Genomic DNA, 18389 nt, shown 5'->3' with positions numbered 1-18389 from the left:
CTTAGAAATGTGACTTCTTTTATCTGTAAGTTTTGCATTGTTATCTGATAGCATATGATCTTTTCATATACTTGTTTGGGCTAAATTACAGAAGTCTTTTGGGGAAGTGATATGTAGTTAAAAGCAGTTTAAGTGAGTACAAGAGTTTTGAATAATTAATGCTTTGTGTACAATATTATATTTTGGATGTAAGGACCAATTGTCCTATAACTGTATTGTACTGTGGTCGGTTCCCAGGCAAAGGAAGGCTTATGTTATGGAAAAAAGTCTGTATTCATTTTGTTGTCCTAGTTATTCCATGAACTGTCACCTGGAAATAAATTTGCCAAAGGGCTAATTGTCTTTAATTGTGGTAATTCTGTTATCCTCTCTATTTCCTCTCTTGATATAAACTGGTCTGATAGGAAAACTGATGAATGTATAATTTCATGAAATATGTTGCAATTAAAATGTTCTTTACTTGTCTAGGAGAGTAATAAAGAAAAATTCCTTGTGCAGAAAATGACCTTACTGCCACCTGTAGAACTGCACTGCTGAAGGACTCATCCCTTGAATGTGTAAGGGAAAGCTTGCACCTTAACTGCATTACTATACAGCATTAACTATTCATGTGCTTCAGTGGGATACAGAGCATGCTGGAACCTTCTTAAATTCTTTACCAGCATTATAAACTCTTCAGCTACTATGCTGAAAGCAATAGCTGGCTGTATTTCTGTAATATAAATGGGACTATCTGAGTTTTTATGAACTTTTTATTCATCTGTGGAGTTGTGAATGGGTCCAAACAATCTGAATTTAAATCCTCCAGAATTCAGAGAAGTTTCAGTTTTGGTTTTGTTCTGAGCACCCCCTCTGTAAAATGTGTATATATGTCTGTCCAAAAAGTCCTTTTATCATAGAATCAGAGAACAGCTAGAGTTGGATGGGACCTTTAAAGGTAGCCCACTCCAAAAATGTCATTTTATTCCATACAAATTTGAAGAAGGTAACCTAAACTGCACATACCAAATTATGTTTTCTGTCATTAGGTAAGGAGTATCAAGATATTTATCCACTGCAGTACATTAATAAGTCTTAATTTTTCAGTTTCACAGTGTTGAGGTAATTAGAGTACACATTAGAACAATGAAAAGCAATCTATAACAGACTGTGAATAAAAGCTTTAAGCAGTGCATGAGAGTAAACTTGCAGGTGTATAAGCATCTGATACAGTTGTGATTTAGCAGAAGCATAAATCTGCTTTAAACTTAGGTTAGGGAAATAAGACTGTGAGCAGAAATAAATGGAAAATCCATCTTCTGTCCATACTAAGCATTGGTACGACTGAGTGTAATTCAGTGTTGATGTCTCACTCAGGGTTGCTGCCCATCCTGCAAAAAGAATGTGGAGCAAGGAGAGGCGTTTCAAAGGAGGACCACATAAAAGACTCATGGGATAGGAAGGAAGGCTTAATTTAGAGGAGGTTAAAAATGATTTGATCCCTGTGTTTAGATGCTTAAATGAGGTAAAATTACCAGGAATGGAATTCAGTTCTAAAAGTGTGACAAAGTCCTGTAGTAAGAAACTAAAATTAGGCAGATTAAACCTTGAAACAAAACAAGTCCTGCTTGCTGTGAAGGAAAGGACTCGCTGAGACATTTTATCAAGGAAGGCAGGGGACTTCTCATCATTTGGAACCTCATGCATCAAGTACATCTGCGTATTCACTGAGGGGGATGGTGGTGAAGGGTGGCCTGAACAGGTTGAAGTTCAGGCTAATTTCAGGCTCCCTGGCCTTGAATTCTGAATACCTGAATACTCAGGCTCCTTTATCTGGGGTCTTAAAGAATCAGGTTGTCCAAATTAACCTCAACATGTTCATAAAATTTGCGTTTCTTAAGTAAAACAGTACTTGCTATTCTATGTGCACTGTAATAGGGCTAGCTTCTTAAGCTTCAGGAGGTGTTTAGCACCTTGCTTTCGGGGCTCAGGAGAGAACTTTGGCTTCCTGTGTGTGGTTGTTTAATGCATCCTGGGATTTTGGTGTTTTGAATATCAGAGTATGATGATGTAGAATAGATTTTCTTGCTTTGTAATGATATAGGAAGTCAAGAGATTTAACAAACAATTAATGTACTGGAACAGGATTGAGGAATTGTGCATAAATGAAGATTTTGTTATCCTGGCCATGCAGATGTTATCTATAGCAACAGTATTTTTACCGTATTTCTTAAAATATGGCATGGTTCTGTGGGTGTATGTATTGTAACATTGCATTCTGGGCTAGTTACTGATGCTCCCTTAGTGTGCTCAAGCCTCCATGAATCGATAGCTTTCAAAAATGTTTGTCAAAGCTGTGACTATAAATTGTCATTTGAAATGTATCCAAAAAAATAAAAATAAAAATCTAATCAGATACCAGATCAAGGCTGATAGCAATACTGATACAAAACTCTAAAATCATTGTTGTCATATCTTTGCTTTAGCAAAGCATTTCCTTTTTCTGCAGGTGATGTTATTTCACTTGTTTGAAAGCTTTAGCAAAATTCATTGTTTCCAGTTTTAGATTTTGCTGCAGCGAAATGAATACTTTCTCCATTACTTTCTATAAAAAAAATGCCAGGAAAGAAAAAAAGAGTCAAAAAAAGTTAAGACAGTAAAAGTACTACTTAGTGAAGACCACCCCATAATTGGAAAGTGGTAGAAGAATAAACAAAGGTTTGGACAAATAGAAAAATCGTTGAACATGCTGTAAATGTGTAGTTTTAGAAGTGTTTAATAGACCTTTGTCCCTTTGTTAATACTGTTTCATTTTCTCTTTGGCCCGCTTAATTCTTGACTGTGTTATGATAACTTTATTACAAAGGTCAGTAATTATGGTCAGTGGTTTGTAATGCTGAGAGTGTTAACATAAATCACCATGGCTTTCTTTAGAATTTTGACCTTATCTACAGGAGAGAATTTACCAGCACCAGTACAATTGAAATTGGTTTAGTTCAAGTTGATTAAATTCCAGGGTGGACACTCTTACTCAGAATACACAATCTTAATTTGGTTTCACTTCATTTGTTTAAATTAAACCAATTCAGGCTGTGTATTCATAACGAACATGTTTTCACAGGTATTTAATCCACTCTAACTAATTAGGTATAAATTCAAACCTTCAACTAATTCAGATTAATTTTTCTCCAGAGGTTTCTGCTTTGTTGGAGTTGGTTCGAATGTCAGAATTTACAATTCAAGAAAGAAGGACATAAATTAAATAGAAAAAACTAATATGGAAGAATATGAATATATATGTAAAAAAAAAAAAAACAAAAAACACAACCAAAACACAATCACTGTCACATTAAATCTCTATCTTTAAAACTAGGTTTATTAAACAGTGATTTTATTTTATTTTATTTTAGGGTTTTGTTTTTGCTTTAAGTATAATTTAACCACAGTAGTAAATTTGGCACTTCAATGTATAAAAATGTATCCCGTTAATTTAAACCAGAATGGTTGTATGGATGTTGTATACCATTGGTGTGCTGAATCAGGGGTAAGAGAGCTTTCCACTTTTAGTTAATACTGTTTTGGCAGTGATTGAAATAACTGACGCAAATACACTTTTGAAGAGTCTTACATTGAATAAGAGAGCTTGTATCATTATATCAGTCTAACAAGCACAATTCTAGAAAAGCTCATAGCAAATGAAATAAGCTTTTTGACTGGTTGGAGTGGGTGCTGATGAGAGTCATTATGTGTGGACTAATCTCCAAAGTAAAAAAATTTATATTGCTATATAAAATTTACTTAGATATTATCACCAAAATTGAAGAATTAAAGTGAATTACTCAACACAAGTTTTTTTTTTAATTATTTTATTATTTTTTTAATTTTTCTTTCACCTTTTAGCTGTTTGTACCCTGGCATATACCAGTGAAATTGCAGTTTTAGATATATTTATTCATAAATAATACTAGTTATGTGAACTACATTGTAAAACATGAAGTAGTTGGTAGGCATTACAATAAATTAAATACAAATTAGAATTTCGATATAAGTATTTATTTCTCTAATTTTGAGGTTAATAGTTTTTCAAGCTTGTTGTTATACATGTATATTACTATTATTTAATCAATTATCTAGTAATGTATTAATTATTTCATGGTTAGAAAGTTATTATTAAAATTGAAAAATGTAATTATGGTTTACAACAATTTGAAGCTGCCAGCATATTGTTAGTCACAATATAAATTTGAAAATGTTTATATTCACTGGCATTATTTGGAGGGTGGGCTTGGTAGTTTGAATGTGAGCAGGTTAAAACAATTAAGGAACAATATACTTGGATTTTTTTCTGTGCTGAATGTTGTCTATAATTCTGACATAAGTTTCTATAGGATATGAAAAAGCTAGGTAACATGCTAGGTGAGAAGCACAACTGTTTCTGTATTTCATGTCATTCTGTTCATCACTGATATCCTGTGTTCTGTGCTGTTTCTTCAGGCAGTGGTTAAATGGAAGCCACTCCTGGGATCTGGATGGTTTTTGCTGACCCAGACTTCGCATAGCAGTTCACGCGCATCAGGAGGTTGCAATGAGTGGAGGAGGGGAGCAGCCTGACATCCTCAGTGTGGGAATCTTGGTCAAAGAAAGATGGAAGGTGGTGAGTATGCCTTCCTGCAATTCTTTTTCTCCTTTAAAAATATTCCTGTTAGGATATTGAATCCAATCAGCTAGTGATTATCTCAGTCGGAAATCGCTCAGGCATCTTCTTGAAACTAGTCAGATCGTGAGACTTGTTACTTCTTATAGAATGCTCTTTCAGGACCTTGCTGCTCTTCCAAGTAGAAATGAATTTTGTTTGTTATATTGCAGCAAAGATTTATTCATGACTGATTTATATCCATTTGATTGTGTGCCCATATTGGCTTTACCGTAAATAGCTCTGTTCCATTTTGGTGTTCATATGCTTTATTTACATCTAGAGAGTCATAATATCTGTTCTAAACTATTTTTGCTGGGAAATCAAGCAGAGTTCTCATAGTTCCTTCTCCACTCTCCTGATCATTTTAGAATTTTGATGCATGTAGATTTTTTTGAGATTGAAAACAAAACAAAACAAAGAAATCCTTGTCAAGGTAGAATACATTGAGCAGATGTGGGAGGAAACCAATGAGTGAATAGGTAGCTGTTGTTTGAACTCAAAAGCCAAATGGAAGTGACCAGAGGGTGGAAAAGGGGATGAGCTGTTCAAGAGGAAAATGGAGACAATGCCTTTGTGTGTCGGGATGAGTATTTAGGAAAGCCAAAGCTCAGCATACAGTTGAAACTGGTGAGGGATATGAAAAGCAACATGAAAAGTTTCTGTTGGGACATTGGCGGCAAAAAGACCAAGGAGAGTGTGAGGTCATTGCTGAATGTCATGCGTACCTAGTGACAAAGGTGGAAAATTCTTTTTCTGCCATCAGAGGTTCATTTGTGCCTGGAATTATTGACTGCCATCATTATTGGATATATGTTAATGATTCTGGTGTATTTCATCTGAGGATAGAAATTGATCTGTTTATCAATGTGGTGGCTTGTTCATTTGTTATTTTAGTCCACAAGCCCAAAACAAAACAACTTTCAGAGGCAGTATTGCTCAGTCTGGCCATGTCTCAAAGCTGGTAAATTGAAGTTATATGATAAATTGCTGTAAGTCTGTACAGTGAGTGGCAAGGACGGCTGTGTCATGTCTTTCCTTTTCCTCTTCCCCTTTCTCACCATGCATTTTCACTGTCCCCACTGTGCTTATACTAGTGCTTATGCTGAAAATCACAGTCAGATCAACATCTGTGTTTAGCTGTTTGAACCCAGACACTAGCTCAGGGCTCAGGAAGATATCGGTATTACCAGACCAAGTAGTAGAACATTACCAGACCAAGAGGTGCAGGCCAAATGGCCTGTCAAGTGGCTGAATCAGTTACAAAACTACATTTGATTGTACAACTTGTACATATAGGCATACGAATACATCTATATTGAATCCCATTAAAACCTGCTAGATTTTCCAATGTTTAGATGGTATCTGTTCCCTTTCTGTAAGGACTAATGGTCTGCATATGTTAAATACATCTGAATCGAACCATGTTGTACCAAGTATTTCATGGGATTTGAAAATACCCTATTTCTCATAGTTTGTTGTCATTTTAGCGTTAACACCAGATTCTTACATGAATACTACCTAAAACAAGTCATGTCCAAAGATACTAACTTATTATTCAGGGTTTGTGATATCCTGTACCTGAACTTGTTAGTTTTTTTTAAATGTGCTGGTTAAGGAGTAGTAGCCTTAAGCCTGTGGTTGTGTTTTCATTACCCTGCTTCAGAGAACGTATACAGGCTGTCTGAGGGGAGATTGAATTTGTCAGCCGCTAGTGTGCTTTTTAGAAGGAAGTGATCATCTGAATTTGCAATCAACAGATGTTGCAATAGAAGCTGATATTTAGGTGGGTTAGTTAAGTTTTAACTTAGTGTGGTGTCTATCCAATGCACCTTTTTAAAGTTGGCAACGTAAGGCCAGAGGAAGTGAAAAAAACTATCTTGAACCCTATTTTCCTCATTTTAGGAATATTGGAATAAAACTTGCTTGCAATGGTAAAAGATCTTCAGATCATAAAATGCATGATGAAATACTGAGTATTGTTGCAATCTTACAGAATAAAAATTTCATGTGATATGACTTGGATTTAAAAATGTAAGGAAAAAAGTGAATATACCTCATTTGATCTGTTTCCTTCTTCTTAGAGGTCTAGGCTATTTTTAAAAATGTGTTTTGCTTCTCAGTCAGGTGGCTGATTGTCTAGATTAGGAGACATTAGATTCATTTTCAGAATCTGAAGACAGGTCAGCATATTGCTGATCTTTAGATCCTCGGAATGTTTAGACAACATTTAATATGGTGTAGTCTTTTTAAAGTGACATTTAGAAAATCATGACAGTCATTTCAAGGTAAAATATAATTAAAGATAAAAAAGAAAATGAAGTATTGTAAATTCCTTGGGTTTTGTTCATTTTGTCTCCGTTTCTCTTTTATCAGAGAAACGGAGGTTTCCTGTAGGTACAGGAGAGATCACCATATGAAAACATTATGAAATAACATTGACATTTTTGATAGTGAAAGAGACGGGTCATTGTCTCCTGTGAATATTTAAAGCAGAGTGAAAACACAACTATTAATATTTCCTCTGAGTATAGCGTAAACTAGTTAATATGCCAGGAGCATTCTTTGTACCTCCTCCTAAAACAGATGCATGTTGCAGTGGTGCCTGTTTCTTTGGAATATCTGTTAATAAGAGTAGTGTTAGTGAACCATAAGTAGATGAGCAACATTTAATATACATATTCAAAGATAATCTTAGCCACTTTTTTTTCATTTATGATTTAGCTTTTGTGTGAGTCACTGCACAGAATAGAAATTTCTGGCTTTTTGCACTAAGTACAAGAAGTTGTATACATTTAGTATTGTGTATTTCTGAGGAAAAAAGAAAAAGATGGCATATTTTTAAATGCCACTGTGCATTTGTATTTGAAGGTCTGTGTGTAGCATATGGCTATTTGAGGAAAGTATATATTCAGCATGCTGACTTTGGTCAGTTTCATGCTGGGAATTGTACTCTTATAGTGTATTAAATGAAGGAATTTTAGTGCAGATGGACATCAGGTATATTAACTTGTTTTCCTATGATTCTCTTCCAAATTGTCTGTGGTTAACCATACCTTTTTAGATTTTTCAATAGCTCTTTTACTTACTCAAGGATACAATTATATTCATTTAAAATCTGTTAGTAATACAATAGTGTTTTCAGTTTGAAAGACAGGGCAAGGAAGTATTGACGTTTTGTTTCCTTTTTTTCTCCCCATTTTTTAATCTGTTGTTGTTTGTGTTTATTTTTTCAATGTAGTTAAGGAAAATAGGAGGTGGAGGATTTGGAGAAATTTACGATGCACTGGACTTGCTTACTCGGGAAAATGTTGCATTGAAGGTCGAGTCAGCTCAGCAGCCAAAGCAAGTACTGAAAATGGAAGTAGCTGTGTTGAAGAAATTGCAAGGTAGGACTATACCCTGGATATGGAGGAGGTAGCATGTCATTTTATATTTAAAAAAAAATCACAATAATCTCTATTTAGTCATAGTTCAAGTTAATATTCCCCATATTTTCCAAATTTTTGATAAATGGTTGTTAAGAATGGAATAGAAGCTCATTCAGCTTTTGAAAGTTTTGCTACAATGAACTTTAACTTTGAAACAGTATGACATAAAAATAAAACAAAACAAAAAACGAAACAACAAAAAACGAAATTGCTTGCAAAACCTGTGCTCAGCTGTAGTTTATTCTGGATCTACATAATCTCCTTATGTTTTTTACTCTCTTCGTATTTGTTGGTAATACAAAGAAAGGAGACCATCTTAAAAAGAGAAAACAAAACTAAACAAAACAAAGCTATCTAGCATTGAATATTTGAGTGTCCTTAACATGCCAACAAGGATAAGAATATTTATATTTCTTCTTTCTTGGCAGCACTTACAAAGGCTACTTTAAGGTTGAAATGGGAAGCATAATAAGACAAAAATAAACCCCCCAATTTATAAATCCTTTGTAGAAGAAATAATTATTAGTACGTAAAATCCTGAAATACTTTCAGGGTTCAGTTCCTTGACCATTCAGGATCATAGCTTTGAATAGTCACTTTTGATGCACCGTTTAATACTTCAATATCTGAAGCTACTAATACAGAGAAATATGCACTGGCATCTCTTCACTGTTGTATACATTATATATAAGATATACAAGTATAAGATTCAAGATAAAGTTTCAAAGGTGACTTTTTTCTTTAAACAATTTATGTTGAATCTGGAAGATTTGACTGATATATCAGTCCCTGTCAGTAGCCAGATTTTTTTCCAAGTTCGAATAAAACAAAATCTGCATGACATATGGTGCTGCCTAATCAGCTATAGAGGTTAGATTGCAACAGAAATTGACAGCCTCTATAGATTTAAGAGGGCAAGCATGTCACATGTGATAGTGTTAACAAACTGTTCCTATGTTCATGTCTTTTTAAAGACTTTCACAATAGCATCTAATATTAATTACATAGTTGAGCAAGGAGCTTCAGGGGGGTCCATATTATCTCTCTTTGAATTGTAGCTTTTCCAGTCCAGAGACACCAATCCTAAATTTAGAAACCATTGGCCACGGTTGCTGAAATAAATTATTTTAAGAATCGTGAGTTTTGAAGAAACAAATACCTTGTAACTCCTAGGTTTTTAAATGCCCAGAATTAATTTTTCTACTTTTTTTTTTCTTTTTTTTTTCTGTATGTATGAGTCTCATTCTATTACTAAAAAAAAAAAAAAAAAAAAAGAAAGAAAGAAAAAGAAAAGTCTCTAAGAGGGTATAGATGAAACAGGAGAAAAATAATATCTGAAATAAAATTGTGGAATTTGCTTACTTTACGATGCCAATGTATTTGTAAAAACGTAGCCCATATCCAACTGTGTACCTGAAGTCCTATTTACTTATTTATGGCATTCATGTTATGGCATTCATGTTGTTCAATTTGTATTTAAAATGTTGCATATAACATTCTACTTTGAATTCAAGTGTAGTGAAGTTTGAGTTCAAAGGTTGCAAAGGTTATTTTTCCTTAAAAACTTACCATCTTTTTACCTTTTGGCTTAGACAAGCATTTATCAATATTCCTACAAAGCTTTGCAGAAGCTATAATATTAGTATTGTTCTTCCTTTGGGAGTATAACTCTGAAGTTTTCCTGTGAAAAAGTCTCTAGTTCTGCTGAATCCTAGGAAATGCTGTCTAGATGAAAAGAATGGAATAATGAGGCAAATAATCCAAATAATGTAAAATTCAAATAAACAACCGTCACTTTTTGTTATTTATTTTCTCAATATAATTTTTTTCAGAGAAAGTAATAAATGGAAGTTTTCATATAACTTAAAACCTGATTTCTTTACAAGTTCTTTGGAAGGCACTCTTTTGACAACCTTCCTTATGAGAAAACAATCTAGAGTATTCCTTAATTCTTCTCTCTGATCATTCTCTTACACATTTTAAAAATACAAAATAAATAAATAAATAAATAAATATTTGGGGAGGGGGAGGAGAAGAAAAACCAACAAACCAAAAAAAAAAAAAAGAAAAAAGCCTGTGCTTGTATTGCTTGTATGACAGTAATGCTAGCAGTGACTGTTAGTCACACTTGCTGTGCAAGTGTAACTGCTGTGGCTTTAGATAGGGAACATTGTGGATGATCAGGAAAGTGGCTTCAGTAACAAATGTGTCACCCATAAACTTCATGGGTGTATTGAGATCTATGGTTTACACAGATATTTTTATCTATGTTTGAAGGATTTGAATCAAATAGGATGTTGGATTATGGTAGAGAAAACTGGTTCACATAAAATCTTGGCTCCTAGAAGCCATTTCTATTAATTTATTTACCTTTGCACATTTTTAGAGCGTAAGAGCTAAGAATCTATTGCAGAAGAAAGAAAAATAGACGAAGTGGGGAGTAGAAAAAAACTTTGTCCTTGCTTCTTGAAGAATATTTTTTATTAAATGCTTTATTTATTGTACAGAGTTTTTTTTTTCTTACTTTTGATATACACATATATATTTTCTGGGGACTCACAGGTTCAGAGGAAGTGAACATGTAGACAATTTTTTTAGGTTATTTTTATAACTACCTTCTAATAGTGTATGTCCTCTGATACCAATTTTTATCTTGTTCTAACGTTTTTTTGGTGTGTATTTACGTAACTATGTATGTGTATGTATATAGTTCTTATTCTGTTCTCAAAGGGCTAACGTTCTCTTACTTTCAAGCTGTTCTAGTTTTCTTGTACATAAATCAGAGGAATAAATGTAATTGTCATAAAAATCCTTTTCTTGCAAACATCGGGCAGGTTTGATCTCTGAATATTATGTAATGAAAGATATGGTGTTTGCCTCACTGCTGGCATGAACTGACAGTATTGTTCAGAATTCTCTTGATGTGTGGAGCTGACTTATTTAAATATATATATTTATTATCATATATTACTTCTGGGGAATTTGTGAAGAAACAGGCTTTTAGGGAGGAAATAAGCAGGTGTAATGTGTCCCGGTAAAGCAAAACAGGCCTTTCAGTCTTTCCTAGAACTATGCACATTCTCATGGTTATGATCATAGTTTAGAGTCTTTCTGAATTAGAATCTTATTTCACATAAACTGTGAAACTGAAGTGAGCATAACTTTTGGCAGAAGTGCAGGGATGTGCTATTTCTTATTATTTTTGCTTTGAGAAATTTTGAAAATTAAAAGTGTGGTCATTCATTGCAGGGGTGAAATGAGTCATAACTTTATAGGTATGCAGTGCAGTGAATAAAGAAAAACTTCAAAGAAGCTCTTTTAAGACCCTGATCTATGCTTAAATATGTGAGTAGCTGTATGACTTATCTGTTAATTATGAGGGAGGAGTATGTTAAGTGATATGGCCATTTATTATAGTTCAGTCATTGATCGCATCCTTGATTTATTTGTTCATTTATTTTTTCCTGCCAGTGATGCTGTCTCCTAATTTTTGTTATCAGAATACCATTTAACTCTTTAAACACTGCTTTTAAAAGAAATCTGCTGCAACAGATGGTTATTTTATTTAATCATGTTGTTTGGCCATCTGTTCACACAGTCAGATCAGAGAAGACAGATTTGTCAAATCTCACTCAGCGAGAGTGAGACTCCCTCAGTTGGTTTCTGTCTCACACAACCTTGACGACTTTTATCTCACTCATTTACAGCTCTGCAGCATAATTCAGTGATGGGTTGCTTCTGGTGTGGGCCATAGAGCTAGCTGTAGTGATACAGTGCAGTTCGAGGAATGATTTTTATCCATTCCTCATGCTCTCCCTAGGAACCTTTTCAAGGGCACAGCCATTCACTGCAGGCTACTACTGTCTTTTTCTCCCCCTGCTCTACAGTCACAGGCTCACAGTTGTGTTACACACTGAGAGAAAAGGACCTCAAGGTATTTACAAAGTTGTAATAGGTATGTGTAGCCATGCTGAAGTGGAAGAGAATTAGGTTATTTGAATAATGTGTACATTTTCTATTTTTGTCCTTTGCCATTTCATCAATTCTTTATGAAAGTTAGTTTCCAAAGATTTTACCATACAACTGGAGTTGTTGCTTCAGTTAAAATGGGCTTTCCTTGAACAAACCAAGTTTTGGATGCTTACTGAATTTCTTAGATGAAAATCTGACCACAAAAAAGTGGACTAATATGTGTTTCTCTGAGCGTGTTCCTTCAGCATACCCACAGTGACTGTAAAATGAGTCATAAATATTTGAGATGAAACTTCATTAACTGGAAGCTGCAGCAATGAATATACAAAATTTCATGTTGAGAATTTTGCTGCAAATCCTTCATAAAATAATATTGCTCATCTCACTTATATTGGTATTATTTATAGCTTAGCACTTACATATTTGCTGGAATTGTAGAGGTTTCTTTTAAAAGAATGTTTTAAAATTATTGCAATTAATCCTGTTTTTTTTTTTTTTTTTTTTTTTTTTTTTTAATAAGACAACCTTTTTTAATTGTGTGTCAGGGAGTTTCCTAAGGAGACAATAAACAAGCAACCATTCTTCTGTCAAGTGAAGTGAGAATATTTAGAAGCTATATGACTAAGTTCTAGTGTTTTGATGGAGATTTTCTTGTTGCTTGCTAGGTATTTAAAGGAATAAAAACACAGAATGTCACTGTTGTTGCTGAAGTTGTTTCTGTTTATTCCCTCAGGAAAAGATCATGTCTGTAGATTCATTGGATGTGGAAGGAATGACAGATTTAACTATGTGGTCATGCAGTTGCAGGTCAGTGTATCAAACAGGGCTCAAAAGTTTGCTGGTGTGTTTTGTTTTATTAGCCAAACATATGAAAATACCAGTAAAAATTTAGAGAATGACAAATGAAAAAATCAAACAGAGATCATAAGCAAATAGTATGGAGCTAACCTAATTTGAACATCTCCTTATATCCTTATCCTTTCATATGCTTTCCGTAATACTCTCAGAAAGGAGAAAGTTTGTATCCTTAGAAAGGCCTGACTTTTGAAAGGAAGGTATTTACTGAGATAATAGACATTTATTTGAAGACTTCAATGGAAAATAATGTAAAACAGCATGTTAGTCTGTTCATTTTGTTTACCTTTTTGCATGAAAATAAAAACAAAAAAACAAAACGGGGGTAGGGGAGCAGGATAAAATCATAGAGTCATAGAATGTCTTGAGTTGGAAGGGACCCATATGGATGATTGAGTTGAACTCTTGGCTCAACATGGGACCACTGCAAAATCAGACTCTATGTCTGAGGGCATTGTTCAAATGCTTCTTGAACTCCAACAGGCTTGGTGCTGTGGCCACTGCCCTGGGGAGCCTGTTCCAGTGCCCAACCACCTCTCAGTAAAGAACCTTTTCCCAGCCTGACCCTCCCCTGTCCCAGCTCCATGCCGTTCCCTTGGGTCCTGTCACTGTCCCCAGAGAGCAGAGCTCAGCGCCTGCCCCTCCGCTCCCCTCATGAGGGAGCTGCAGGCCGCCATGAGGCCTCCCCTCAGTGTCCTCTGCTCTGTGCTGAACAAACCAAGTGACTTCAGCTGCTCCTCATACATCTTGCCCTCTACACCCTTTGCCATCTTTGTAGCCCTCCTTTGGACACTCTCTAATGGTTTTATGTCCTTCTTATATTGTGGTGCATAAAACTGCACATAGTGCTTGAGGTGAGGCTGCACCAGCACAGAGTAGAGTGGGACAATGCCTTCCCTCAACCAACTAGCCATGCCATGCTTGCTGCACTCCAGGACACAGTTGGCCCTTTTGTCTGTCAGGGCATATTGGTGACTCATATTCAACTTGCCATTGACCATAAACCCCAGATCCCTTTCTGCAGGGCCTCTCATCCCCCAGACCGTGCATATAGTCAGGGTTGGTCCTTCACAGGTGTATAATCTGACACTTGCTCTTGTTAATACTGCTGATGATTGTCCAGATCTCTGTAGAATCACTATATAATGGATGATTAGAATCTAAAATTATGGTATTATTGCCCTTTATCATCTTGGTGAATACGAATGCTGGATAAAGAAGGGGCTCTAGTGAATATGCTGCTGAAGAAGGAAGTGAGCTCCATTTCGTATTGTTTGTCATCTGTTAGATAGACCAACAGTTCTGTGGTGTCATGGGAGCATATTTCCTGAATTGTATGTATATATTTCATCTGTTTGGTTAAGTCATCTCAGTATAATTAAATAAATTACATACTTTTCCATAAGGAAGTGAGTATAAAGAAGTCTTTGTGAGTATTTTCTCTCTTCAAATGTGCCACAGATATGACACTATCTAATGGAGAAATGCATTTGTTGTTAGTTTGGTCCAAGTTATTTAGGCATAGAAAGATACTAAAATGCATGTCTTCAAAAATAGATTCTAAATTTAAAGTTGGAGATCCTTAGGGACATCTGTTCATTAGTTGAGATGTGTTATCCCTGAATATGAAAACAAGTAATGAGTATTCCAACCATTAACAGCTGAAGAAAGGATAGGAAAACTATGCTATCTGTGGATGTTGGGATTAGTCTTGTTTGGTTTTGTTTCTTTCTTCTGAAAATGTCCTTTTAATTTGACCAGGGTCGGAATTTGGCAGACCTGCGTCGGAGCCAGTCTCGAGGAACATTCACGATTAGTACTACTCTGCGGCTTGGGAAGCAGATTCTGGAATCTATTGAAAGTATTCACTCTGTGGGATTCTTGCACAGGGACATAAAGCCGGTAAGTCTGCTTATTACAATGAAACAGGCAAGTAATATATGAACATTAGATGGCAGCAGAAACAAGGATGGGTTATATACCACATGATAAAATGAAAAAATGAGGAAGGATAGAAAACTGGATGTTTATTGATAAGGGCAGAATTTTCCTATTAAAGCATTGAAATGCAACCATAATAACCTTGGTCTTTGTCACATTTGTCTTCAGGACTTAGCACTTCTTGCAATTTCATTAAGTTGGAAGCTAACACTTCCAGCTCTTGTCTGTAGCATCATGCAAGCACAAGCGTTTGCATGTTGATCACACATATTTCAATTCATAGGTTCAATTGGTTTTTATCCTCAACCTTTGACATGAAGCAACTGCTCTAAGTAAATCTGAGTATACACTTTGGTGTTTTTAGGGGGAAAAAACAAAGCAGTTTAATTTACTCTTGCAGCTTTGTGTTTCTACTGAAAGAGATTTTATATGCTTGAAACTTTGCTTCAAAATTTTTATCTTGCAGACTATTAAAACAGTAGTGTTTTAGGATATAGTGTATTATGTTCTTTGCATATTTCTATTGAGGAACTGGGAACAGGCATTTTACCTTTCTGTGGTATTGCAGAGATGATTTTTCCAGTGTGGACCTTATCTACTGTAACCTTTGGAATCAGTCAAGCTGAAGCATAGACTGTATTAGAGGATATTTTATAAGTTGTTTTCAAACTTCTCTTAATATGTCCCCTATTAAAAATATCTGTGTTTATCTATATAAAAATAAGATGTTTTGAAAAAAGCTCCCTTGTCCAAAGCCATATTTTTATTTCAATTTTTAAGTTCTAAATGATAATCCCAAAACCCAGATAATGTTTCCCACTTAGTCTGTTGTCTTTCCTTAAGTAAGGAAATGCTTTGTAGCTAGTTAGCAGCTAAGAACCTGACAAAATGTGTATAGGAAAGTGGTATATCTGTCATTTATATCCAGCAAGGAAATTGTGGTCCACTGTGTAGCAATGTAATATGAAATAAAAGATTCCTGTAGAAGTGCATATTGCCTATTTTCTGAATTCTCTGAAGATTGTAAAGAATAATGATACATATAACTTTTTTCTAAACTGACTAGTTTAGAAAAACAGCCTTTTTCTTTTTGTCTTTCACAGAAGTGGTAGATTTAGTTTTGAGCATTTGCTATTACCCTGTGATATTTTCCAGCGTATTGTGAAAAGTGAAATAACTTTATTGTAAGACCATAACCTAACTACTTGCATAGATTTTTTTGTTGTTGTTGTTGTTTCTCTGAACCACATGTAAGTTTGTGACCTCTTTCAGATATTATTCTTTTCAGACTTACCTGATGCATTGTTTCCCTAGGCTCTGATTTTCCCAAAGATGAGTGAAATCTTGTCTGAGTTACAGAGAACTTTGAGTACCACTGATTCCCTTAGCAGAAAAACAAAAGTGTTTTTTTTGTGGAGTTAATTCTGTTAAGCTTCCAGCTTGCTCAAATGTGTAGTTTCAATTGCATTTCATGGAATTATTGTTTCCTTTCTCTTTTTTATATTTTGTGATCCATTTTGAGGAGATTTGGTTGGGGGGAGAAAATTGAACTGATTCAAACACGTTAAAAAATCATAGACTGGCAGTTTAAAAAAAAAAGAAAAATTACAGGGTTCGTGTGGAATGTTAATGCACAGATGCAAATAAGAAAACTTATTGTGTGTTTTCAGAATAAATTACCTTCATAAGTCTTCACTGACTTTCCACCTCATACTGCGTTCCTTAGGTACTGTTTTTACTCCACTCATGTAGGAAAAGAAAGTTCGCACCCCTTATTCTGTGTTCTGAGTTTATGTTATTAGTGCATTTGTATAGATGATCGTGCTAACTCCTAGGTCAGTAGTTTTTGGAAACACCCAAATCTAAAAATGTGAGTAGGTGAGATGGCAGGAAAGTTCTTGCTAGAAACGAGTAGATTCTAAATCATAAAAGTAAGATGACAATCTATTTGGGCTATGTAGGCAGCATTTCAGATATGGTAAGTTCAGTGTCTGATTTTCTTGATGTTTTCTTCAAATTTATTGAGAGTTTAGTACAACTGAAAATACTAAAGGAAACATAGAGAAGCAGATCATGGGTTTTCTATGATTGTGTAACTGCATTAATATGTACATAGACTGAAGCATATATATAAAAATATATAATACATCTGTATCTGTATTTGTTTTTCTTCCTAGTCTAACTTCGCTATGGGACGTTTTCCTAGCACCTGTAGGAAGTGTTATATGCTGGATTTTGGCTTGGCACGACAATTTACCAACTCATGTGGGGATGTGAGACCAGTAAGATATTTTCACAATTGTCAATGTGATTAATTGAATGCAGTAACACAGGTTTTTGTTTTTTCTTTTTTTTTTTTCTCCTTTTTTTTTTTTTTCTTTTTTTTTTTCTGGAGAGGTATATGAGCCACATTGAACTCATGATTGATCTAAACTTGACAAGCATCATCCTCCCAGATCAAAAAAGCCAGCTGATTTATTGATTAGATTAAAAGATTGGTAGTCGGAAATGAATCTGTTTTCTGATTTCTGGCTTGAGGCATAGGTCTACTGTATAATTTTTTATGGATACTAGGTCTTTTAATTTGGAAAATTGAGTGAGAAATAGGTTTTCATTAAATATTAGAGTACTCTATTAGAGCTGATTTTCACTTGGTATTATATATTACTGAAAAAAATCTGTGCAGGAGAAAAAATAAAACTGTAAACTTCATATAATCTTCTGGAAGAGAAAGCTTTAATAATTAAAACAGTGATAGGACGCTGTAATTATATAACAGGACATAGCTTAGTGTAGTTGCTGTGTGCCAATGTGATGCAGTCTGAAGAAAATAGTAGCGAACAACATATCAGTGAGGTCATTGCAATTCTAAGTACAGTAGAGCCTCCCTAATTCACTGGTGGGGAGTCCCTTTATTAATTTCAAGTCAGTACCATGCTACATGGTAATGTCTAAATAAATGTATTTTCTTTATTAAACAAATTTAATTTACATTTTTATGTTAATAATGAATAGTGTACTATTGAATGATTCATTGACTAATGAGCAGTTGATATTGCGTAGCATATTTAGTAATATGACAGGATTTGAGAGGTTGAAGCCATCTGTACAGGTTTTTCAATTAGATTCTTCCTAAGAAGTTGGGAAAGTGGCAAATTTTTCTGTGCAAATTATGAGGTGTGTGAACTAGTAAGGTAAATTAGCGAGGTTCTGCTATACTCTATTCCTTCAGCCATAATGCTGGACAATGCAATGAAAGCAAAGAGCAGGGGAGACCAACAGAGTGGCTGCTGCTGTTGGAAAGGTGAGCTAAACATTTTAAGTAGTTTAAAATTCTTTTATTATTTATCAATGTTTTCATGTTCTGTATGTTTGGCTGCTTATAATGTTTTTCTAACAGACCTGTAATTTTGAAAAGAAAACAAATCCCAAGATTCTGTAATTTCAATATATATATATATATATATGCACCCATACCCACACATTCCTGATCATAGTATCTTCAGAAAACATAGGTG

The 18389-nt window shown here is 34.7% G+C and overlaps 1 protein-coding gene across 3 annotated transcripts in view; it reads left to right on the top strand.

Moving 5' to 3' along the window:
* The window catches only part of TTBK2 (tau tubulin kinase 2), a 77931-nt gene that overhangs the window by 16117 nt on the left and 43425 nt on the right, over positions 1 to 18389 (top strand). For 2 of the 3 annotated variants that reach the window (XM_032188919.1, XM_032188916.1), the window contains exons 2-6: positions 4474 to 4633; positions 7914 to 8061; positions 12809 to 12882; positions 14692 to 14832; positions 17049 to 17153. In XM_032188919.1, the coding sequence (XP_032044810.1) occupies positions 4565 to 4633; positions 7914 to 8061; positions 12809 to 12882; positions 14692 to 14832; positions 17049 to 17153 (537 nt within the window). In that variant the 5' untranslated portion in view covers positions 4474 to 4564. Of the gene's footprint in view, positions 1 to 537; positions 558 to 4473; positions 4634 to 7913; positions 8062 to 12808; positions 12883 to 14691; positions 14833 to 17048; positions 17154 to 18389 lie in introns of those variants that run through there. The other variant, XM_032188917.1, reaches the window with a different exon arrangement.

The sequence above is a fragment of the Aythya fuligula genome, chromosome 5 (genome assembly GCF_009819795.1).
Source record: "Aythya fuligula isolate bAytFul2 chromosome 5, bAytFul2.pri, whole genome shotgun sequence".
Taxonomy (NCBI): Eukaryota; Metazoa; Chordata; class Aves; order Anseriformes; family Anatidae; genus Aythya; species Aythya fuligula.
The sequence above is the reverse complement of the archived record's forward strand: the minus strand, read 5'-3'. Positions and strand labels throughout refer to the sequence as shown.